The 26,358-nt window shown below is 36.2% G+C and overlaps 3 protein-coding genes and 1 long non-coding RNA gene across 4 annotated transcripts; 1 reads left to right on the top strand and 3 right to left on the bottom strand.

Moving 5' to 3' along the window:
• Positions 1-1,386: 1,386 nt before the first annotated feature.
• LOC106332430 lies at positions 1,387-2,947 on the bottom strand. Its single transcript, XR_001268087.1, has 6 exons — positions 2,623-2,947; positions 2,277-2,417; positions 2,028-2,209; positions 1,767-1,877; positions 1,607-1,677; positions 1,387-1,526 (listed from the first exon to the last, which is right to left on the bottom strand). It is a non-coding gene; the product is annotated as an uncharacterized LOC106332430 (long non-coding RNA).
• Positions 2,948-8,518: 5,571 nt separating this feature from the next.
• LOC106335479 (protein ecdysoneless homolog) lies at positions 8,519-11,038 on the top strand. Its single transcript, XM_013774010.1, has 4 exons — positions 8,519-9,811; positions 9,882-10,220; positions 10,305-10,581; positions 10,669-11,038. The coding sequence occupies exons 1-4, from the start codon at positions 8,670-8,672 to the stop codon at positions 10,852-10,854; spliced, it is 1,944 nt and encodes a 647-aa protein (XP_013629464.1). The 5' UTR covers positions 8,519-8,669; the 3' UTR covers positions 10,855-11,038.
• On the bottom strand, positions 11,018-12,714 carry LOC106335480. The gene is made up of 3 exons (XM_013774011.1): positions 12,599-12,714; positions 11,625-12,103; positions 11,018-11,480 (listed from the first exon to the last, which is right to left on the bottom strand). Exons 2-3 carry the CDS (start codon positions 12,016-12,018, stop codon positions 11,434-11,436), a joined length of 441 nt encoding a protein of 146 aa, XP_013629465.1. The 5' UTR covers positions 12,019-12,103; positions 12,599-12,714; the 3' UTR covers positions 11,018-11,433.
• Positions 12,715-23,028: 10,314 nt separating this feature from the next.
• On the bottom strand, positions 23,029-26,285 carry LOC106336304 (uncharacterized protein At1g04910). Its single transcript, XM_013775094.1, has 8 exons — positions 25,881-26,285; positions 25,419-25,475; positions 25,246-25,327; positions 25,004-25,163; positions 24,712-24,915; positions 24,340-24,616; positions 24,026-24,253; positions 23,029-23,549 (listed from the first exon to the last, which is right to left on the bottom strand). The coding sequence occupies exons 1-8, from the start codon at positions 25,974-25,976 to the stop codon at positions 23,142-23,144; spliced, it is 1,512 nt and encodes a 503-aa protein (XP_013630548.1). The 5' UTR covers positions 25,977-26,285; the 3' UTR covers positions 23,029-23,141.
• Positions 26,286-26,358: the final 73 nt, after the last annotated feature.

The raw sequence follows: 26,358 nt of genomic DNA on the forward strand, positions 1-26,358 counted from the left end.
CAAAGTTCAATATTAGCTTACGTTGGAGGCTCATTTTACTACTAACAAGTACTATACACACAACAACACATTATTCAAAAAAAAAACGCAAAATATATTAATTTATCACCTACTATATAACAAACTAAAAACATCAAATAATGATCTTAACAAATAAAAACGATAACATAATTATATTATCCAAAAAAAATCATGCTCTTAGCAATAATAAAACAATATCCCGCGCGAAGCGCGGACACCCCCCTAGTATAAAATAAAGTTGATGTTCCAAAAGGAAAACATGTTAATGTACGCGTTTGTTTTGTGATTATCTTGTTTGAATAAAGATAATAAATTCTTTCAACCTATTTTTAGTAGTAACCATTTGTACAACTTTAATTTCAATATTTGTTCTAGTGTGTACCCATATTAGTCCTTACGTACATGTCAATTCAGATTGTATTAATGAAGGATTTGGTTTTAATTGTTGAAAGTCTTGCTGCCGCTAACCTCACTAACGATGTCTGAAAGAAATATCGGTTACAAAAATCCCAGGAAAATATACTGCATATGCGATAGTGATAGGCTAAAACGTAAGCCGATAGGGTAAATTAGAATACAAATACAGATCGGAAAAAGTCCACGTTTGTGATATTCATAGCCATGGGTTTTTCATATTTCCAAAACCTGAACTTCTATGTCGGGATGCTGGCAATCGTCTCTGTGACCTCCACAAAATGGGTATGTTAACACCGAATTTGCTAAGCTAATAGAATCCTCCTTCCTTAATGAGGTGCTTGAAAGTTTTTAGTCTATGGAGTGTGATGGATTCATGGATCAGGGTAGACTACAAATATAAAACGTGATTGGAGAGCTGTAAAGTTAGAGAGGTTTTGAGTTAATCTACAACAGAAGAAAAGAGAAAAGCTCGAATATGATAACTTATGGTCGAGCAACACCATGTATATACTCCATAAGCTCTCCTCCTCTTTTAGTGTTGCCTAAATGGGAGGGGAAGTGAAGCTGACGGCGGTTACGCATCAGTGGTAACTTCTATCGGCAACGAAGAAGACAGAGACGTCGCCTGTATGTAATAATGTTTAAAAAAATATCTAGATTATATCATATTATCGTAGAAAGTTAAATTTTATTAGTCATTCAACTTTGAGTAATAGATTAGATATTCAAGGATAAAAACGGTTTAATAGATTGGCTTTTACTGGTAAAAATTAAATAAAATGTTAACTAAAACATATAAAAATATTGTTTTACAATTTTTTTATAATCAAAGCTGTAAATCCGAACACAATGACAAAATCAGAGCACAAACAAAACTTTACCTAAAGTTTTTAGTAAACTTAAGTAAAGATAGCCAACAACTGCATAGGGGAGAGTTTTTCAAAAAAAAAAAAAACTACAAAGGGGAGAGACTAAGGTAAGAAGCAGAAACAAAACTTGAAACATATACTAAACAGAGCCATTTCTAGATGGTTTTGACCTTAATCTTGTACTTGCCGTGAAACTTCCTTCGAGCATCTACAGTTTCTCTGTATAAGAAAGAAAAGAAACTTAACTATCATGAAAAAAATGATTAAATAAACAAAACATCATGAGGTTTCAAACAAACCTGAACGTATCAATGATCTCTTTGCTTTACTTTACTCACTCATAAAAAGCATTGGCTGCCTCATCAAATCGCTGGAGATTCATTGATAACTCAGTGAATTACAATGTTTTCAGTGTTCAAAATCAAAGGATTTTTGTAATAGAATTGAGGTTGTTTTTACCTGTAGCACCTTCTCGGAAACATCATTTAGGCCAATCAGGTTTTAGTTCTCTGCAGACTTTAGCATCAGATAAGGCATGTTCAGCTTGTCCTAACCCGAAACCAGCAGAGGCTTTGGTTTGAGAAGAAGGTAAGATCAGTGGGTTCAAAATCAGTAGCCGTTGTTCAAAGAAAATGCCAGAGTCACAAAATTTGAAAATCTTCCTATGAGTAGTAGAAATATATAACAGTGTGCTTTACAAAAGTTCAGAGTATGAAGTACCTCAAGGTCTTTCTTAGGCACAGTCTCTCCAGATTTTGACTTGTTTGAGTTTCCCTATTGTTCTTTATTTGGTTCCATGTGAGCGAGAACTCAAACAATGGTCCAATTTGAAACAGTTTCAGGTTTTGTTGTCAATGGGAAGAGAGTGTTTTCTCTCGGAGCTGCAACTTCTTACTGCCTTCCTGAAAATCACAGCCATGTGAAGTTTTGTGTTCATCACTAAAAAGCTGATTGTTAAGTTAAGGTTACCTCTTCGTCTTTCTGATTAGGTTCAGCTCCAGCTTTAAGTAAAGAGTTGATTAACTCAAGATCTCCAATATCAGCAGCAAAGGCACCAGCAAAAACATCAAGCTTTGGACAGCAACTCCTTTAGCAACTCGATTTCCCCTACTGATAAGTAAAACAGAACACTTTGTGATCTTACAGCTGCATGATGCAATGCAATAGCTCCTAGTGAGAGTGACCTTCGGGATTTTGTTCGGGTTGATTTTACAAAATTTGTGTGGTTGATTTGTTAGATCTGATTAAAGTTTCCATTCTAGACAATAAAAATGTAAAGGAGATGTGAAGAACAGATCAAGGAGAAGGAAACGACCTGCACTATTTGTAGCAGTCATAAGTTTCTTAGTCCTGCGCTTATTCCTTGAGTATTATCAGCTCACTATAAACTTCAATCAGCTCTGCCAGACACATCAATCGTCTTCTTCTGTCCACTGTTCGTCGGGGCTCCAACCTTCCTCGGTCGTACTATGTGAACCTTTCTCTCTCGCTCATACACTATCCGAAGAAAAATTCACCGTGGAAACGTACAAATTTATAGGAGAGCTTCCTCCGGTTCGAGTGGTGGTACAAAGCATATAAATACACAGATCTAAGGAAAACATAAATGAAAACCTCAGCCGTTACAGAGGCAACATCATCTGAAGCTACGGCAGAACTCTATTTGTTGATATATTCATAAAATAAGGAAATCTTATATACAGTGGGCCGAACAAAAAGACTGCAAAAAGGCCCAAACAGAAAACGTGAAACGATGGACCGACCACAGACTCTTTGTTAACGAAAAAAGAAAAGCAGAAGAATCTGTAGCTGCCAGGTGTCATCTTTTTCCCCTACGCTCTTGCTGAGTTGGTGCACAAAAAAGAGAAGTAAATCTATTTTTTTAACGTTCATTTATTATGATATTACAATTATAATAAAAATTACATAGACGATCTGACAACCGACAATACTACCTTACCTTATAAGGATCTACGCCTAACTGTATCACTTGAGCCGTTCTACGAAGATCACGCCTGACCGAATTTACTTGCACCATGTTGAAATTGTTTAATAAATCGCTTTCTTCGAGAATTGAAACATGGACCTGCTGGTGTAGAAACATTAATGAACTCTTAGTCAAATCAATGGACTAAGGAGGCTTCCACGAGTAAATCTATTTTATTGTAATATATATGATGAAAACAATGAATATAACTTAATTAAACTTTAATTATAATCTTTTTACTCTTAATCTTAGATAATTTAGGTTTTTATATATAACAATTATTAGCTTATAGTTGATTTAAACTTTGTTTTGTCTTTAAGATTATTGAGTTCCATGATAGAAAATATTGTTTTATACAGTTTTGACCCTATGAATTCCAAACATTTCTTAAAACATGATTATATGACTAATAAAGTGAGTAATGTACAAAAATCTTAGTTGGAATCATTTTATATCTTCGTACCAGTATGAAAATTATGATATCATTTAAATTTGAATATGCTGTATTTAAACTCATTTTCCACCAACTGAGATAGTTGAAATGAGAGAAGTCTGATCACCTGGAAAATTCTAAATGTCCTTATTTATAGTAAAAATAGATAATCAACTTAATTTTCACTACACATCAGTTTATTGCATCCAACGTATCCGTCGAGTGTTCTATTTGAGGTGTCTCGTTACTTTTTTTTCCTCTTAAATTCTATCACCCTCTTTTCTTTCAGTCTTCAGTTCTGATTTGATTTGAACCACTTTGTTTCTCACATGCATGTTCTTATAGAGTACTAGGGCAGGTCCGCGCTACGCGCAGAATTCAATGTATTGGTTTTTATGAAATACATAATTTTGTGTAAATTTTCTTCTATGTTCAGTTGGTTATAAGTGTGATTATGTTAAAAGAATGATATTGAGTTTTCAAATACCAGAATTCTTTTATTAAGTTAGAGTATCTAACACTGTGAAAAATAAAGTTTTAACTTTGAGTTAGTCTTAGTCACTAAAAATATATTTTGTAATTGTTTAGGACAATGTCATTGCTACTATTAGTACTTGTTTTTTTTTTATATTTATGTTATATTTAAGGATTTAATTTTGCTTTATGTTATGTCAATACTTTGCTAGAGATAAACTAAAGCAAATATAAAACACACCAAATAAACGGAGGAATAGTATGCTTTGATGATTATATATTTATACTTACATAAAATTTTAATCTAGCTATAGAATATTATGCACAAACAGAACTTATACGACCATATATTATTATGTACAAAAATATTATAAATCAGCAAAATACATATTAAACTAACTATTATTTTAAAATTAATTTATTACGATATAGTACAGGTTAGTTAATAGAATAACTATATATACTTTTCGATATTTGTACTAAAATTCTTTGTAAATCTAAAATATGAATATATTAACATCTCAAATTGATAGTAAAAGAAGACCTTTCTTATAAATTATTTCATCTAAGAATATATTTATAAAATAGTGATAATAATATTTCTGAAGTTCAAAACATAACTTTTAAAAAATTAAGTAAAACAATTAATGTACACAAATTTAATTTTTTTTATAAAATATAAATTATCTAGTTTGTGGATATAAATATAATTTCTATCCAAATATTTTCTTGAGGATAATATTGCACTCTAAACTAAACCCGGTTAATATGAATTGCACTCGCATCCAAAATGTGCAATTTTCCTATATATTTGTTTTAGTTTCAAAATCATAATAATCCCCGTATAATACTACGTCTATTTATTATTATTATTTTTCTTTTCCTCAAACTAAAAACTAAAACATATTATAAGCACATTTTTCCTTTTTAGTCTAATCCACTATTACAATATGCAAAAAAAAAATCGAATACTATTTTGTATCTGTAAACATACTTGTTTAATATATATGCCTAAACATCCTATACAATCAATACTAGTAAACATATAATCTCTGAATAAGAATACTTTTCAATGATCCAAAAAAAACAACTTTGGGATGTTTTAAAGATACATAAGCAGAACGAACCTGATGTTAGGCGGCGTCGGTAATGTTAGATGCGCTCGTGACTGAGCAAGGATGACGATGTCTTATGTTACTCCACTATCTGCCTGCAAGTCCAGCATTTCCTCTGTTTTATCTCTTGACCATAACTAAAAGTTGTTTTAAAAAGATCTTAGAGTATTGTCAGGATATGTAGTGGCTGCGATGGATCTCTTTATATACATATAAGCGCTTATTGATGTGCATTAAAGTGTCAGTTACATACTACTTATATGTATGGAAATGCGAAGAGATATATTAATTTAACAAAGTGATGTGTTTTGAATGCAGGGACACGTGGCGCGACGACAGCCTTCGATTTTCTGACGTGGCATCCTGTGTGGATGGCCTAGGAGTGAAGAAAACTCTTCTTTATATATATAGATAGATAGATAGATAGATAATGACCACCAACGCTAAGATTCTCTTGAATATATTTGTAACATCCCGAGTTGTAATATATGGAAAGGCTTAAGAGAAATGATTTTGCTACCTATGTCACCAAAGTTGACTTACCTTTTCCATCACACATACGTTTAGAACTCCAGAGTTAAGAGTGTTTGGGTTGGAGTAGTGAAAGGATGGGTGACCTATCGGGAAGTGATTCGCGATACCGTGTGAGTGAGGCCAAAGCACGGGGAAATGTCATGTGGTGATTGCAGGGTCAAGTAATAATGATTTCGAGCCTTCAGAGAAATTAACGGACCGATCGTTAGAATGGGATGGGGCCCACGGGCCGAGAGAGCGGACGTGGGTGGCCCATTAGCCGTGGGCGGTTGGGTCGTTACAATATTCTTCATGAACCATCTAGTTCCACGACTCAGGATTATACGCGAGTAAAATCACTAAAACAAAACTAAGACCATTCTCCTTGCAAGATGCAAGAGAATCTTCCTAGTCAGTATCTATTCGTTTCTGTTCCTCAAAATTTTGTTGATCATTCACTTGTAATTCTTGAGCCTCTCTTCTTTTCCTCTCAAGATAACTTGGCCACCCAATGGTGACTCTCGGCCTCTGTTTTCTCTGCAGCTTCTCACCTCTGCCACCCAATGTTATCTCACTGTTTCTGTTCATGTGTATTCTTTTGCGCCTCTCGAAATTTGAATGTAACTGTTCCTGCAGATTTTCTAGAGTATTAGCTACGATATTTTTTTAATCAAAGGAAACATATTAGTTCAAGAACTTAGAATCATACAGTGTTGGAATCAGTAAAACATGACTTGTCTAAATGAGTTTGCTCAAGTTCAGAATACTCTTCCAGAATAGCACGCTTTGTAATGCAACACTACATATTTTATAGCTTAGAGTCCTCGTAATATGTCTTCCAAGATATTAAAATTAAATTAGGTGACCATATTCCTTTCAAAGTAGACAAAATTATAAGTGGAAATAAGAACTATTTTTAATTTTATTTATTTTATTTTTTTGAATGAATGTTAAATTTTTATTCAATCCAAAAAAACTCTTGTGTACATTTACAATGCTTCTTTTTTTATAAACAAAACTATGAAAAAAGTTTTTCTATCTGCTCCCTATACTCCAGTTACTTGTCTTGTGGAGAACCAGTATTGAAGGCCTCCTTCAAATCGCTTGTCTCCCATCTTTTGTACTGAAAAACATGTTCCTTACTCTTCTATCAATCAGTCTTATCAGTTTAGCAGAAGGCAGAGGTGGCTCACCATGTCTTCTCCCATTTCTCTCCAACCATAGACCATGTATAGTAGCTTGAAACACATACTTTAAAGTGAACTTCTCAATAGTGTTTTGACCTGTAGAGATCCGAGAACAATGTAACATAAAAGATTTTGGATATGAGCTTACCAGCTTTTTCTTTACTTGCCGGTTCTAACTTAACTATTGGAGTGGTAGTGTGAAGCAAATAACAATTCTCACATAGATTCAACTGAAAAACATTTCAAAAGTACATATTTCTATAAGTTGAGTTATCACCAGATGAGAGATAATTTCTTCCCTTCTTCATACTTTTGATCATGTGAATCTCGATACAATAAGCTACAGTTAAAAATAAAAGAATTCATGAGAGACGTTTCACTTTTGAAATCAAATCAAGAAGCATGAGAAAATCTATGTACAGACGAAGAGTCATACGACAATCATGGCTCTTTTTGTGAAGAACTTCCAAACCTTTGAACAAACTTCCACCACATAATGAAATGTAATTGCAGCTGTAAAAGAAAAGTTTTAGGTAAAGAAATTCACAGTAGTTATCACAAATTGGGAGAAAAACGGCCGTAAGAGTCTATTAGAATAGAAAAATGAGTGATCTCTCAAAAGGAAGATAACTCATCTATCAAAGACTTCTTGAGATCATCCTCACCTTGCAAGCTCCGATATCCAGTAGCGCAAATGCAAAACAGCAAAAGGTATTAACATAAGTAAAACACCTCTTACAGATAAAAAAGAGCATTGGTATAAACGCCCATACCTGGACACGGGAGACTTTTCGTGCATTTTATGGCAATAGCTTTATCTTCTTGTGGATTTCATGGCGATAGCTTTTATATAAGAGGAGAAACAAAGGGAGGAAAAACGAAACCATAAATAAAAGAATAAAGAGCATACTGAATGATTCAGAGTGATGTGTGGTAACAGCAATTGGCAGGGATACGAAGCGATTCCCGAAGAGGAAGAGCCAGAGAGATCATCGATGGCGGTGAAGATTAGGGTTAGAAGAGATGAGCTTAAAACGGGCTATCTCGAATTGTTTTAAGCCTATACAAATGACCCGACTTTTTCTGTGAAGACTAAAAACATGTGTGACATGACAATTTGAAGATCTCTGATTAAATTTGATGTAGCATGCTTCTCCGAGTATTAAGCCATTTTAGTATTGTAAGATTCAATTCAAATATTTTTATCCAAAATATTTAAATTATCTGAACTTTATGAACTTTTATCCGAAAATATTTTTTTTGATATATAATCTTAAACTTAATTTTTCTTAATAATCCAAATTAATGAAAAAAAAAACAGAATCCAACAAAAACTAAACGGACTTGAAATATTCCTAATATTAATTGATTTCTTTTTTTTTTGAGCACATTAATTGATTTCTAACTCTGTTATCCGAACAGATGTTATATTTGTAAAATCAAAAAACAAAATAAAGATATCCGAGATGCCCAAATCCACCTTCTCAGGGTTCGGTTAATACACCCTACCGCGGGTGTTTTCGGAATATAAGAACTGGTGATTCCAAAACCTTCTCGTCCTCCCAGAAGTTTTCAGGGTATTCTTTTTTTTTCTTCAGTATACATAAATACGTCGTCGGCGGTGAATAGGTTAGTCATCAGAAGTAAAGAACAATGGCGCACCTTGAATCGGAATCTTCTTTCTTCCCTCAAACCTCTTCTCGACTCCCAGACGACACCGTTTTCTTCTCAATCTTCCCCGACGCCTCCCTCTCCGCCTCAGGATCCGAACCCTCCGCCGCTCTCCAATCACTCCACCTCCAAATCATCGACTTCCTCTCCCCCTTCACTTCCCCCTACATATGGCAGCACGAGCCCTTCTCCCTCTCAATCTCCCTCTCCCCCTCCGCCTCTTGTCCTTGCACCGATACTCCTCTCCCTCATCTCCACGGGAAGCTCAAGTACGGCGACAACTTAGAGGACGAATGGTTCGCAGTCTTCCTCCTCTTCCGCATCTCCGCCGCGTTCCCGTCTACTTCCATCCGCGCGTGGGACACCGACGGCGAGTTTCTCCTCATCGAAGCCGCTTTCCACCTCCCTCGCTGGCTCAACCCCGAGACGAGCCGCAACCGCGTCTTCATCCGCGGCGGCGACCTCCACATCGTCCCGCGCAGCCGCCTCCCGGATCCTTCCTTGCTCGCCTCCCTGCGGTTTCTCCTCGAGCGCGGGGGTAGCGAGTCTCGCGCGTCGGATCCGGTTCAAACCGCGTTGAAGAACCGGGTCTCCGGTTATCCCGATAGAGCGTGGAGGAGTATGCATCGCGTTAGGGTCAGAGTCCCCGTCTCCGTGGCGCACGTGCTGAGGCACGAGCCTTTTTTAATCTCCCTTGCCGTTGAAGGCTTCTACGACCGTGACGTGGACTCGATGAAGCACGCAGCGAAGATGGAGAAGTTTTTAAACAGCAGAGAAGAGGAGCACGTGGTTGTTAATGTCAAGATGTCACGTGCGATGTACGCTCAGCTCGTGCAGCAGAAGTTTCAGGCGCCGAGTTGTTACCCGATGCCGGGCGTTAGCGATCGGGAGGCTTACTCTGAAGCTGAGATAGGGATGAAGATCGCTTGCGGTATGGAGATGATGTATCAGGAGAGGAAGAAGGAAGGTGAAGATGGGAGAGGGAGTGGTTGGAGCAAGTATAAGGAGAATCTCGAGAAGAGTGGCTATTTTGAAGGTTTGCTTGCTGGGTCCAAGGAGTACAAGAGGTTGATGGAGAACGCTGAGGAGTATTATCAGAAGAGTTCGTCTGTTTCAAGAACAAGGTATAATTGGTTCTTTTAGTAAGTTGATAAAAGGATTCGTCTTTTGAGTTGTTTGTTTTGTTATGTGCAGAGAGATTATGAGTGCGCCTGTGAGACGTATCGATGAGATTCTTGCTTTACCTTACTCGGAGGATGACTTCAAGGGTCAGGAAGTTGCTGTTTCTGATAGTGATTCTTGGCTGTACGATGGTGAAGATGAGTTGAACTCTGTTCTTCAAGAGAGGCAGAAGGAGATGGAGTTTTATAACGAGAAGAAGGAGAGGAAACAGAAGGGGAAGGGGAAGGAAGAAGGTGGAAGCTCGTCTGATGCAAACGTGAATAATTTTGATCTTGGTGATATCTCAAAGTCGATGGAACAATTCATCCAGAAGGTGTCAAGTTACAAAGGAGCAGAATTGCCACAAAACAGGTTATTAATCTTCTCATTTTTGTTGTCTCTCACGAGGTTAGAGCGTAAGGTATCAAGACAATATCTATTGCTGGACTTGTGCAGGGATTTTAAAGAAGTGAATCTAGATGTGGACCGTTTCATGAAAGATATTGAGTCAATGCTAGGTGGTCAAGAACAAGATGAAGATGAGAGTGATGGTTCAGAAGGATCTTCCATGGACATGGATTTTGAAGATGAAAGTGAAGGAGAAGATCCTAACGATGATGAGAAGGAAGCCTTTATGGAGTCCTACTCTGGAGCAATGAATGAGGAGCTTAAGAACTCAACTCTTGACAAGAGCTTTGAACATGTGAATCAACATTCTTCCAAGCAAAACGGGGTAATTCTTACAAAACCATTTTTTTCTGCGAATCTGAAGAGTTTGACTACTATTGATTCTGGTGATATTTATGTGCCACATCTGCAGGAATCTTCAAAGACTACAGAAGAGAAGGAAGATGATGATGATGAATTTACACCAATTGATGCAGATTTCAACTTGGTTAAGAACCTACTTGAATCCTACTCTTCACAACAAGGTCTTCCTGGTCCTGCTTCCAATTTACTCGGCCTCATGGGTTTGCAACTTCCAAAGGACTCCAACGACAAGTAGTGAAATGAAGGTTTTATATCTGAACAAAGCGTATAAACATGTTTGAAATTTACTTTGGTTTACTACTTTACGAGATCTATGTTACTGATTATATAACGTGTACAACGCTGGGGATCTTGTGTTGTCGGAAATAAGCACATGACATGTGATTGAAGAAAGAATCAATTAAACAGAACCTTATATACATGTACACTACACTATTATACATCATCAACCACAAGAGAACAACAGAGAAAACATATTTTTTTTCTTCTTTCCAAAGCCAATAATCTCGACCACAGAAGCTAAGCAGAAAAATATCCAATACCCAAATCAAATATCATATTCATAGCATATCAATCCATCATTCTTCATTCAATCTTTATATGTTGCCAAGTCTCCATCAGCATCGCCTTTTGTCCATTAGTAGATTCTTGAAGAATGAATTGATGTTTTGGTGTCACTCACTTGCAACAGAAAATCAAAAGGACTCCTCCAGAAGCTATTGCCTTTTTTCTTCCTTTTTTATTATTTGATTCTTTATTTTGAAACTGAAAAAAACATAGAGAAACGGTCTTCATCTTCCTAATCTCCAGTTTCTTATAGCTTCCCCATAGACGACAGCCACTGTTCCATATTCTTCACATCTGCAGGTATAATAAACACATACAATTCTATTCATAATTCAAAAGACTACCTTTCAACAAATTCAGGTTGCAAATCACTGATAACATGCACTAACATAGTCGATATTAATGATGATGATTATGAAAACGGAAAGAAACAATTACCAGGAGCAACAGGAGAGAAGAAGGCAGTTGGAATCTGATTCCCAGAACCATCAATCAACTTCTTGTAACAAGGAACAAGAACCACAAACCCACCACCACCAGTATCATCCTCACTTTTAAACCCTGGTCCATGTGGTTCAACCCAACCAACAGACCACTCCGGATCATCTGGTTGAGGGAACACAACATTCCCCATGATCTTCTCCTCCTCTCCTCCCCCTCTTCCAATCCACCCTCTCTTGATCTTCTTCACAGTAGAAGAAGAAGAAGAAGACCCAGTCTTATTATAAATCTTCTTCAGTGAAGAGGAGGACCCTTTGGACTCTTTCTTATCTCTGTCTTTAGAGTTACCACCACACAACCACCTCGGAAGACGAGGGAAAGAGACTGCCATCTTTTAGAAAAAAAAACTCCGAACCTCCGGAGAAAAAACTCTTTATCATCCAGCCATAGATCAATGAATGGTGCCTTTTATTTACCTGTCAAACAATAAATAGTTTTACCTTTTTAAATCATCCTCTTGTTTCATTAATAAACAAATCATAATGTCACCATAATGATGACACTGACCAAACACAAACAAACACACACTGATTCATAAAACCAAATGAGAATCTCTCCAATCCATTAATACTGCTTACGATGTGACCAGCAAAAAAAATAAAAATCAGATTTTTTTTCTAGTCAATTCTCCAATTTCAATGAAATTCCACAGAAAGGAAATCTCTTTTATTAATTATTATTTAAATCTCGCGGATTCTTCGTTAATAGAAAGTCATAAACGCTTCTCCAGATCGCCTAAAAATAGAAAAGCGAAATCAACAAAATGATGAAACAAGGGAGGAGGACGATCAATCAAGCCTCTCCGTGTCCGTCAAAACACGGCAATGATTCACCGGAAAATTCGGCAGGAAAAGATTAGAAAAAGAGTTTTTGAAAATAGAAATCTCCGATAATTCCGAAACGTAGATTACCGAGAGAGAGAAGTCTGAGATCGAACGATGGGGAAGAAAGCCTAGAATCGCGACGCTCTCTACAGTCTCTCTCTCTCTCTCTCTCTCTCTCTCTCTCTCTCTCTTTCTCTTTCTCTCTGACTTTTGAAGAAGCTCCATCGTCTGCTCCGCTTCATTTATACTACTCTCCTTTCCCGTTTCTATTGGGCCCTCCCTCCTGCCAAACCAATAAAAGATTGATCCGACGGTTGTTAGCGGTTTACTTGGTTCACTGGATACTGTTTCTGTGCGTTTATACTGTAGACTTTACTACACAGGATTTTTACCTAATAACCAACAAAAAGGCGGAATATTATTACGGTTTCTTTTTTTGGGGGTCAAATATTGCGGTTTTATTTTATACTATTAAACCAACAAGTTTTTATATTTTAAAGTTTTTAACGAATAGATTTCCTTACTAATTAACAAAATTTGTATAGTGATGATAGACTTAAGGGGAATTTCAGATCTTCGAATTTTCAATTGGAAATAATGCGAGTTCATGTATTTCCCCCGAAATCAAAAGCATTTCTAGTTTTCTGAATGGAATTTTGTTGTAATTATATTACTCTGCTTAATAATATACTCCGAATGAATTTATGCGTAATTATAGAGTTATACCAAACTATTACGTGTTTGCAACGAAGATCAATGGAAAGAGAGAAAGGAAAAGATGAAGTTTGTTAAAGAAACGTTTATTCATCTGTTAACTTTACCGTTTACCGTTTACCGTTTACAATCTACGCTGCTTATATACAATACATATGTACTAAACCGGACTACTGAACCAGCAAAAGGAAACTAATTCAGCTTAACCAAAATTCCCGGTTTACACCTCAATAGTCCCCCTCAAGATGAGCTATCAAAGATGTTAATGATACTCATCTTGGATTTAAGATGTTTAAACTGATAAGGGAACAACGGTTTAGTCAAGATATCAGCAATCTGATCCTCACTCTTCACATGGAGTGTCTTGAGAAGACCTCGATCCAGTTTCTCACGAACAGTATGACAATTTAGTTCGATGTGCTTAGTCCGTTCGTGGAAAACAGGATTCGTAGCAATGTATATAGCCGCAGTACTATCGGAGAACAGAACTGGGACAACCAGCTGAGTGATATGTAGATCTTTAAGTAACGCAACCAACCACATCATCTCACAGGAAGCAAGCGCCAAAGCACGGTACTCCGCCTCAGCTGAAGAACGAGACACAGTCGGTTGGTTTTTAGACTTCCAAGAGATCAACGAAGAACCAAGAAACATGGTAAAGCCTGTAGTTGAACGTCTGTTGTCTTGACACGAAGCCCAGTCAGCATCAGCAAAGCCAGTGAGACGCAAGTCAGCAGTAGCAGAGTAAAAGAGACCTTGTCCAACAATTCCTTTAATGTATTGCAGAACTTTATGAACCGCCGTTAAATGAGAAGATCTCGGAGCAGCAGAATACTGACAGAGCTTATTTACAGCAAAAGTTAAGTCAGGTCGTGTGATGGTGAGATACATCAACCTACCAACAATTCGTCTGTACATGCCCGCATCAGTAAGAAGCTCCCCATCAGTCTTGTATAGCTTCAAATTGGGTATCATTGGAACAGAGGAAGGTTTACATCCTGTCATGCCTGTACAGGAGAGTAAATCCAAAGCATACTTCCGTTGACACAATGAGATCCCATCAGAGGATCGAGCTACTTCCAAACCAAGAAAATACTTGAGAGTACCAAGGTCACGAAGCTTAAAGCATTTCTGAAGATTCGCAGTAAGCTCAGACGCAACATCAGTACTAGTACTAGCGATGAAATGTCATCAACATAGACGAGTACTACCAAGAAATTTGTATCAAGCTGTTTAATGAACAATGTATGATCACCATGACCACGAGAGAATCCCATTGTGAGTAAAGCTTGAGACAATTTCTTGAACTACTGTCGTGACGCTTGTTTGAGTCCATAAATGGATTTGTGTAAACGAAGAACGGACTTCAGAGGAAGAGAGTCCCCCTTACGTTTAGCATAATACTCATCATAACCATCTGGTAACCTCATGTATATCTCCTCTTCCAGTTCACCATTAAAAAAGGCATTTGAAATGTCCAGTTGAGTGAGAAACCACTTCTTCAATGCTGCAACCTTCGACAGTAACTTGATAGTAGCCATTTTAGCAACTGGAGAGAAAGTATCATTGTAATCCAAACCTTCTTTCTGCGTGTAACCCTTGGCTACCAGACGGCACTTCCGTCTCTCCAAAGTACTATCAGCATTGAACTTCAAAGTGTGCAACCAACGACAACCCAAAGCTTTCTTTCCCGGAGGTAAACTGCTAACCAACCAGGTATGATTATCTTCTATTGCATCAAACTCCTTATCAACAGACTCATCCCATTCCTTTGATTTCCGAGCTTCAGCAATTGAAGTGGGAATGGGGATACTAGTAATATGATTAATGAAAGAAGTGTATGAAGGTGAAAGCATTGAATATGTAAGCGATGATGAAATGGGATATAAAGAAGTGGATTGCATAGTGTTGCAAATGTAATCTTGAAGATAAGAAGGTGGTTTCTTAGTTCTGGTGGAAGAAATTTCTGAAAGAGAAGGAATGGTTTGTGTTTTAGAAGTGGAAGTGTTATTAGGTGAAGGACTAGTATCTTCAGGAGTGAGACTGTTGATAGGAGAATTATGTAAGTTATGAGCTTTAGAACACAGCGGGAAGATGTCTTCATGAAACAATACATTTCGAGAGATGAAGACTTTGTTGCTCTCCAAATCCATCAACTTATATCCTTTGTAACCTGAAGGATAACCCAAGAAGATACAAGCCTTAGACCTTGGAAGAAATTTATGTCTCTGCTTCAAAGAGGTAGAAGCATAACACAAACATCCAAACGTCTTGAGAAGAGAGTACACTGGTGCTTTCCCGGTGAGAACTTCATACGGAGTCTTGTTGGAGAGTAACTCAGACGGCGTTCTATTGATCAGGAACACTGCAGTCAAGACACAATCACCCCATAGAGTCAGAGGAACACCAGACTGGAAAGCCAAAGCACGAGCGACATTAAGGATGTGTTGGTGCTTTCGTTCTACAACTGAATTATGCTCTGGAGTTTCAGGGCAAGAATGATAGGAAACAATGCCTTTCGTCTGATAAAGTTGTGTGAATTGTAACTCCGGAGCATTATCAGATCGTACAGATTTAACTTTGACGTTGTAGAAATTTTCAACTTGTTCAAGAAAGGTTGGGAATACTGTCAAAATCACTCTTGTTTCGCAGAAGATAGACCCAAGTTGATCGAGAGTGATCATCAACAATAGTCAAGAAGTAACGAAATCCATCAACTGTTTCAACTGAGAAAGGTCCCCAAGTATCAATATGTAACAACTCAAAGTTTGTGTTACAAATATGATTGAAAGATGGATAAGAGAGTTTCTTCTGTTTTGCTAGATGACAAGTATGACAAAAAGCAGAGCCTTTATTCTTGTGTTTCGAAGTTCCAAGAGTCTCAGAGATAACATCAAGTCTTGAGTATGCCGGATGACCCAGACGTCTGTGCCAAACTCCAATGTCCACTACCGAGTTCACTAAAGCTTGTAGAGACTTTGTATCCAACACATACAGATTTCCAACGCGTCTACCCTAACCAATCGTCAACACCCTGGTATGATCCTGAATCATACAAGAAGAAGGATCAAAGATCACACGGGAATTCAAATCATTCATCAATGAGCTGATACTGAGAAGATTGAGCCTGAATTTCAGGATATACAACACGTTACTGAGACTGATATGTGAGTTGAGTTGAACCTTGCCAACACCACTGATCTTTCATCCAGTTGGTAGGTTAACATAACTTTCAACTGTTGTATCTATAGAGGTAAATAGACTTTTCTCATGAGAGACATGATGTGTAGCTCCAGAATCAATCACCCAAGTTTGTGATGAAAGAGTATGTTGAGCAACCATCAAAATACCAACGAAACTATATGTTGAGGAGGAGAAAGAGATACCGGTGTTCGAAGTACTCGCTTCCATAGTTCCAGTGGAGTGAGAAGGTTGTAGCTGAGACGTGAACAAGGCAAGAAAATGCTGAATTTGATCTTTAGAAAGACTGCCGAGCATGTTCTCTACATTCGTAGACTTCTGCTCACCAGAGACTTGAGCAACAACCTTAGGAGCTGAGAAGCTTTTCTCATTCTATTTGAACTTGGAAACAAACCCTGGTGGAAAACCATGCTTCTTGTAGCAACGTTCTGCGAAATGACCAGGTCTTTTGCAAAAGTTACAGATAGGACGACCTTTGTTGGGACCGGATTGAACATAGCAGACGGTCTGGTCATTCACCACTGGAGTTGTTTCAGAGACTTGAAAAGCCGACGGTGAAGAGGAAACATTTGAGAAACCCTTCTGGCTATCGTCTTGATCCAAGATATTATAGATCTCCACTAAAGAAGGTAACATTTTCTTCATGATAATCTGTCTTCTAATGATCGCATAAGAATCATTAAATCTTGCCAAGAACTTAACAATTATGGATCGCTTAGCCTTTAATTGATTCGCAGCAGCATTACCACAAACACAAGGCTTTTCCGGTTCATCAGAGCTCTCAAGATTATCCTAAAGTGTCTTCAAAGTGGTGTAATACTCAGAGAGAGTGTCATAGTACCTTGACGAAGATCTTGAATCTCCTGAGTAAGATTGAATGTGCGCGGGAGATTTGTCATGTGGAAACGACCATGGAGATCACGCATTTGAGGAGATACGGAGTTAAGTAACCAGGATTTCACCATGCTGTTACAGCGTGACCAGATGCGAAAACTAAGATCTGATTCCGCAGGACGAATAAGAGTTCCATCAAAGAATCCGATTTTGTTTTTAGCATCAAGAGCAATCCTCATCGCAACATTCCAATCATCATAGTTCGAACCAGTAAGTTGAAGAGAAATGAGTTGGAGACCTGGATGATCGGAGTGATTCAGGTACAGTGGAGACTGAGTTGGATCGGACTGATTCACCACCACAAACGTTCGTGAAGCATCGATCGTCGGAGCCGCAACGATCGGAGGAGACCTCGGAGGAGAACGAGCAGTAGGATTCGAACGGGAAGATTTACGTGTCGAACGACAGGGGATTTTCTTCATAGACACCATCGGAGCTCAGATTCAGGTAACGGAACTTGAAACGAGCTGATCGAAGGGAGAATCAAGAGCTTTGTGATGGCTCTGATACCATATTACGTGTTTGCAAAGAAGATCAATGGGGAGAGAGAGAAAGGAGAAGATGAAGTTTGTTAAAGAAACGTTTATTCATCTGTTAACTCTACTGTTTACAATCTACGCTGCTTATATACAATATATATATACTAAACCGGACTACTGAACCAGCGAAAGGAAACTAATTCAGCTTAACCAAAATTTACACCTCAATACAAACCCTTCATTATTTTTTCAATTATGGTGACCTTTAAATCCGTGCGGCCTATACATGTCGATAGACATGTCCACCAGATGCATACCTAAGCCAAAAAAAAAAATGGAATTCAATTTATTAAAATACATAGCTAACAGGAAAAAGATAATTCCAAGATAATTAGTGCATTAATCAGAATCTGAATATATCAGAAATATAGCATATTCTATACACTTGTGAGTATCATCCGCTAAAATTAAGGCTTATCCACTCGAGTCATTTATTATTTTTTCCTCAAATTAATGATTTATCATTGTCGTCAGTCGTCACCAGCATTGCATTATTATTACTAATAACTAGGGATTTTTCCGGGCTACGCCCGGATAAAGACAAATATATTTGTATGTAGTATATGTAATGCATATATGTTGTGGTCAATTTACAAAATTATTAATTGAATTTAATAGGATTCAAACTTACTTTTTGTTGTTTTAATATCTAAAAATACATGTGAAATATGAGATGGTAAATAAAAATACAAATGAATAAAGTTAATTAAGAGATAATACCTTTTCTCATGTGAAGCGTTGGAGACGCCAATGGCAGATACCTCATCGATGGGCCAAGTATGATAATAACAACATTAAAGAGACTGTGTGGATTATTTTAAGATTTGTGTATAATAACAACATAAGTAAGTTCTATATCTATTTCATCTCAACTATTCTATCATATCGTACGAAGTCCATAAACTCAATTAGGAGTTTACCAAAAAAGTTAACACCATTTGAACTTGTTGTAGGAATAGAGAAGGTAAGATGGAGGGAATCATTCACAAAGTGAGTGCGGAGAAAGTGGAAAATCTTGAAGTTGAGTCCATACCTTTGAAATGAAGCTTTAGAGACATTTTTATTAGCCTCAAGAAAAAATGTCGCTTATAAGAATATGATCATGTTGATATATGTATTTATATTTTATTTTATTATTCATATATATTAGTATCACTGGATGTATTTAAGTTGTCGAGATCTATTATAAGCAACTATAAAAGATTTAGATCAGTTTTGACTTTTGAGGACGACAATTAGAAATACATATCAAGAAGATCTTTGATAATTGTCCCATCGCTACTGCGCGCAGATATTATCTTCTGAATTTATTTCTAATTAGTTTGATATTAAAAATATTTTTGTTTTAATATAGGTTAAATTATTAAATCAGAATTTTAGATTTTTTTTTTGTTCAAAAAATCAGAATTATATATATTCTCTTAGTTTAGGTTAAAAATATTGAATATTGCGATAACAAAAATGTAAAGATATATATATGTATAACTAACCTTAAATTGTGTGCAATTCCAAAGAGTTGGAAGATTGTTTTTTGAGGAAATTATATGTTTGTTAAGAGCATAAAGAGTGGGAGAGTATGTCACCATTTGCTTAGATTGCTTAATGAAAAGAGAGAAAAACAAATTTTACATATATATATTATATTAATAATATATTATTATTAGATATGAATAATGTTATTTTATTTATTATATATATTTTATTTTCTATAAAATAAATTATTTTAAGTGTAGAATTTTGAAATATTATATAACTATAAGTTTGGATTAGAAATGTTTAGTCATCAAATATTATTTATCTATATATTTGTTTTCAGCATTTTTAATATTGATTGTATTAAGTTCTATTTTCACAAATTTATAATTTAATTTAAATTTTCATATCATTTTTATTAATATATAATATATATTGTGACTATATAAATTAGAAAATAATTTCTAAATGAAGTTAAAAATATTATCTTCTAAAATTCGTTGTATTTAATATCCAGAAATATATTTAAGATAGTAAACATAAACCTACAAACAAAAAAAAAATAAAAATTGAAAATATGATCAATTATTTTTTATTCACATGAACATTTAAACGTTTTTCATTTGGTATCATTGTAATTAATTCTTACCCTGCTGTTTATTTTTTTGATAATATACACATTATATATATGTATATATAATAGTCTAGTTGATGCTAAAATGAAGATATTAATAATAATAACATCAAATATTATTTTTTAAATATATATAATTATATCATATAGTTACTTTTAGACCTAAAATTAGTTTTAAGGAGTAAAATATTTTATCTTCATATTATAAAATAATGGATAAATTCTTATGTTTTTAGCAATGCAATCTGAGAATTATACAACTAAATTATATCATCCAGGCCTTGTTAGCTTATTTCAAATGCCTCTGTTAAAAATTACTTAATCCGAACAGGTCATAGCTCTGGAGTCTAAACTATTGTGGTTAAAGTAGGATTCGCTGAAAAGAACAACAAAGTTCATGTTACAATGTTACCAATGACCAAACCGTGATGAACGTTGAGGATTGTTGCAGTGGCGGATGTTAATGATATTGTGGAACCGGTAAAGAATTGACATGTGTGGGAACTTCAGTAAGTAATACTGAACGCGTAAGGATTTTTGTCGAGCCGTTGCATGTGCTTCTTAGCCAGACAGTTATATAGTTTATGCTGATTGCACTAATAGTTCTTTCTAAATTTTGACTAAACTCATTTAGAAATCAAAAACCGACGTAACTAATCAGAATGTCCACCCACAAACCACGTATTGTGATGTTTCTAAGAAAATGTGTATTTTTCTTTAGTTTTCACTTACCAAACAGTTCATGTTCATGTTTCCATCCATCTTCGACCGTGACTAAAAATTTTACTAACAAAAGCAGTTCTAAAAGATAGAATAAACAAATGTAATATATTGTAACCACTGCATCATTTTTAAATTAACGAATATAGTCTAGAACCGAGAATTTACTTCTGGCCGTAAACATTTTTAAATAATGAATATATGGCTCTTGCTTAATGAATTTACAACATCGCCGCCGCTACCAACACCATTTGCTACGTCTCAGTTTCTGGTTTTGTTCAGGATGATTTGGTGCGAAAGCGTTCCTCCTCACAATAAGGCTTTTCATCTAAGCGTGACTGCTTGAGCAACTTGATCACATGTGTCACTATTTTCTGTAGCGACTCTGTGTATTCATCGCAGATTTCACAATCAACATATTCTCTCTCGACCATCGTGTTATAGAACTCCAATCTGGAGAAACAGAGGGACATACTTCAATGTAGGAAACAATTTTATAATCAAGCAAACTACTTATCCAGACAATTATATAATCATTGTACCTCTTTCTTGACCAGCCTCAAGATTTACTCATTGTTGTGGAACATAGACATATTTTACTCACATAAGCAGAAGCCAAAACACCCAATGCATCGCAAGTTTGCAAAGATCATCTTCTCTTCAGGAACTCAATATCTGTTTGTTCATCTGCTTCTCTGGCCGTTGGTTTGGTCACCGCGTAGAACCATATCCTCTTCACCACCTCCAAAAATCTTTAATCCTTGAAAGTTCTTCTTGTTTATCTTCTTCTTGCTTCTTCAGTGATAGTAAAAAGTTAGTACAATCAGGATCCTTGTATCTCCTAATCTATTGGAGGTGCTTTTACTCCTACAAACAACAAAAAAGCAAGGGTCACGCCTTTATTTAAACCTTTTTCGAGGCATGGACAGTCTTAGTTTGAGTCATGGCATACATCTCCTTTAAGCTTCCATCTCAAACTCAGATTCACCTACACATTTAGATATATTCTCAGCACCAAACAAAACCATGATCTGTCTCCCAGCAAGAAAAAAAACAGATTCAAGATAAAGACAACTCTGACTGTTCTCAATTTTCTGGAGAATAGATAATCAAGAGCATACCTGATTTTAGGCCACGGAGTGGAAACTGATGAATCGTTCAGACATATTAGAAGTTTGATGAAAAACCCAAGAATAGTGCTCAGCAACAACTGCACCATAATGCATTAAGTAAGAAACAACTGCTTATATACGTATAAGAACACTTGGACTACATTTTAAAAACACAGAACTTAACTATATTAATGGAAGAACGCCCACATCACGGAGATACGTAAATAAGCTTAGACTCCTAAATAAACTAAATCACTTGGAACGCAGTACCAGGATGCAGATTAGTTAATAAATGTTCAAAATCACAGAAAGCATATACAGAATTTACCAACGTCTCTGATGAAGATCTCGATCAACATCCCTATTCAAATGGAGCATATACAGAATTTACAAATACCGTCAAAACCTGAACAAAATCCAACGAAAAAAAAATGTGACTATCCAAGTTTGAGGTGGTAAGTGATATGTATCGACAATGCTATCACAAAATCTAACACAAACCCAAATATTAATTAACGGAACCCAAAGAACCCCCCCCCCCCATTCGATAGAGATGTTAAAAAAAATTAAGAGGAAGAAAAATTGATCGATAGATTCTGTATATCTATAATAAATACAGAACGAAACTAACATGGATAGAAGTAGAAAGAGTACGGATAACGAAGAAGGCTGTCGGGATCATTCGATGACTCTCCGATTCTGCTTTGTAGATGTCACTTGATCCAGTTCTATGAAGAGTCATCCCTCTTACGATTCTCATTAGTTTTTTTTATTCTGGATGTATTTAGATTTAGACATACCACTATATATAGGAATAGGATCGAGAGGATGTGAAACAAAACATCCAAGATGAGTTTAAAGATTGTCATTGATTGAGTAGGTAATGTAGAAAGCAGATTGGAGAAGACAAAGTGGAAAAGTCAGGAAAAGACTCTCAAAACTTATGAAACACGATTTGTCAACATGAGCTTGGTAGGCCAAATTATAATTTTAACAGTCTACATACGAAAGTCCATTCTATTTCAGCCATGATGATGTGTCAAAATAAAAAGTTCTGATTGGTTAATTTTCCAGGGTGACGCGTTTAGAAGGCTTGATATCCTGTTTTTAGTATTGTTAGATAATAAAAGCTTGTATGGTGTTACACTTGATACGAAATATAACAAATTTATTGTAAAGTAATCATGTCTTGTACTTATAAACACAAAATGTAACTATCATAATACTCGATTTCTAATCATAATATAACTATTTTTATTAAGCCTCAAACAGAACCAAACCAGCCTCTCATCAAGAACCGAGCTTTTTATTATCAGAAAACAATCTAAAGGACTTGGGTCTAATCAGACATGGCACATACAATCAGGAGCCGGATAAGTATAAATCGACTGTTTCGGCTTCCTTAACCGGATCTGTCCTTGTCTGTTCACGTGCCCTTCACCAAGCGCCTGTTGGAAATCGACCCACGTGATGCTTTTGTTCAGGAAAAGCTGTCCTATCAAAGCCATGTTTGGTCTAATCGTCTTGAGATTCTCGAACGTTCGATGACCCACAAGAGCGTTGTGCATGTTTCCAGGCGACGCAGAGATGAAAATGTCGCTGTGCATGCTTACGTAGTAATCGAGTGCAGCTAGTAAAGAAGCTTTGCCTTTGATACGAGCTCGTTCTGCAGAAGAAGCAAGACTTCTTTTGTCTTCCATTCTTGGGAACACTTGTCTCAGTGCTGAGATTCTAGCTTCTCCTCCATACACCTGAACGTTAAAAAAAAAAAAACAGTTAAAAACAGAGCTCCTCTGCATTACAAGCAATAATGTTAAAAAAATCTTAAAAATCGTTAGGCGATAACCAAACACTTAGTAGAAGATTAGCAACTAAGCATATTATTCGAGCCTAATCATCAATGAAATATTATTTATATATATATTTTACATTTATATTAGTATATTTTAGTTTTTAAGTTTAATTACAAAATTATTTTGATAAATAATAAATATTAGATATAAAAAAAATCAGACAAATTTGGGGATTTAAACAAGTATTATTGCTTCGATTTAGACCAATCTAGATTGATTTAAATTGTTATTAACCGATTTAGAATGATTTAAACCGCATAGATTGGATTTTAAGAAAATGGTTTCGGCTATAACTGATATACCACATAAGAGGTCGGCGTGCATATAGACCAATTTTTAGAACATTGATAAGCAATGTAGGTGAAGAGTCTGACCTTGTGGGACGCGAGATAGAGACGAGTATTGTTGTCGAAACCGAAAGCAGCTAGAAGAAGTCCCATCTCTTCTGGTGTTAACGGACACCGTCCTTGACTTCTCAGCTCTTCGTCTGTGAACTGAGAGTTCAACACTCTTCCTTGCCATATCATTTGCCTATATTTGGCCAATGCAAGTTTCTCCGCTTTGCCTCCACCAAAATCACACGCTGAATGTGCAGCCATGTCCTATATACAAAACACAAGAAAAGAAACTTCTTACTACCAAACTGAACAGACAGCATCAAAATGTTGCGAAAAAGAAGTGAATCTACCTTGTCGAAGCGAAGATGAAGAACAGCGAACTTCCCAGGCTCCTGTCTTCTGTGAGAGTTTGTCATGTCCCCTAAATGATCCACATTCTTTCTATCCTTGCTGCTTCTCCACAACGGGTTTCTAAGACGGCTCACAAGAGCGTCGCCAAGCGATGTAATGTGAGGGACAAAGCGTAACGCTTGGAAGTTAACTTTGCATCTTAGACGTTGAATCTCAGCAGGTAAGTGGTCGAACGATAGACGATGAGAGAACGGAGAAATAGCAGCTATCCCAAAACTACAAAAAAGAAAAAAGATCCAAAACCCTTTCAGACAAAAAGCTTTTAAAACCAAACATTGTTCTTTAATTAAAGTTAACAGGACGAGAGATACCTTTGAAGAACCGGTGAGACATTCTCTCTATACCATTTCGCAGAGGCATGAACAGGAGCGGTTTTGACTCGGGTTTCACGGATAGCGGTGCCGTAATACTCTCTTGTGCTCCAAGAGAGTTCCTCAGGTAGTTCTCTAACTATTCTTATGTCATCCTTTAAGGTATTGATGAAATGATCCACATCGAAGATATCAACAAAAGAGCTGTTGCAAAACAGAGAACATTAAACTTTTCAGCAACACACTTTTTTTTTGTAGATCATCATCATCAACTAAGGCAAAGGAACTTTACCTTGAGTCTTGCCAAACAGGATTCACTTCAAGATAAGGGATCACGAGAGTTGCGTTTAAGATCTTGGCAACAGCAACTGCATCGCATATCCCCATTCGTTGCTGGTTAAGTCCTCCATCGAGAAACACCTGAATGTAGCCCTCGGTTTTATCCGGTAATGCTGCTCCATGACAATTAGAGAGGAGTTCAGACATATATAATCTGAAAAAAAAATGAGATAATATCTTTTACAAAAGGCTTACAAGGGGAGTTTCCTAAATCAAGACATGGACTCCATCCTTGATCAGTCATTGGCCTCCATAGCTCAGACTGTTCTCCACTTGGCTAAAATTAAAGAAGAAATAAATCTCATTTATTTTTTTTGAAATATAAACTAATCAACAAAGAGATCATGAATAAAAAGCCTAATTCATACCCGTTGTAAAGCACTCTTTAGTAAAGATAAATGTCTTGGCTTTATTGTGATTGCTTCCTGCATCCATTAAAAGAACTTTCATCAAAGAGAGACTCCTTGACTTGAAATTAAACAAGTCTTTTGAGTTATTACTTTCGGTCTCAAACTAGTCAAATTTTCTATTAATCCATAGATATTTAACCAAACGGTTAATTAACCTTTAAATTCAACAAACCCACAAAAGAAGAGTCAATGAACAAACATAACAACCGAAGCCCTTTATAAAAAAAAAAAAAAAAAAAAAAAAAAAAAAAAAAAAGGGGAGGGAAATGAGAAAGAGTTATGTCTCTGTCTCTTAAACTTTCTATAAATGGATACAAATTGTGAAATTTCTTCACTAGGAAAGTTAAATTTACTATTTCTGGAATCATGAACCATAATCAAGTTAAAAAAATGAAATAAAAATTATTTATCCAAACTTACAGATGCTGAAGACGAAGTAGAAGCGTTGCAAATCAAAACGACGACGAATAAGAGAACAGAGAGAATCATCCTGTCTTTCGCGTAAAGATTCATCATTTTTTTCCAAGGCGAGTGTAGAAACGAGCAAACCCAGATCCAGTTTCCGGGAAAGTTCGAGGCTTTATAACCAATCAACACTCAGAAACCCAAAAATACAAGAACGATCACAAACCAATCCAGAAAACGACAGGCGCAGAGAAGCACGAGAGCAAAATCGAAGGAAAGGCAAAATCACATGAATCAGAATGCTATCTTGTCTCTTTCTCTCTACTTTTTCCGAGATTTTAGTTCTCTCTCTTTCTTCTTCTTCTTCGTCTCTCTTCGCTTATTTACAAGCTTTTGTTTACAACAATTTCCCAGGACGGTTTACAAGTGTTAAAAGAGAGAGCGCGTGAAGTTGTCTTCACATGGACACCTGTTACTTAACTTTGATGTCTTG

Source organism: Brassica oleracea, chromosome C3, assembly GCF_000695525.1.
Source record: "Brassica oleracea var. oleracea cultivar TO1000 chromosome C3, BOL, whole genome shotgun sequence".
In the NCBI taxonomy this organism is placed as follows: Eukaryota; Viridiplantae; Streptophyta; class Magnoliopsida; order Brassicales; family Brassicaceae; genus Brassica; species Brassica oleracea.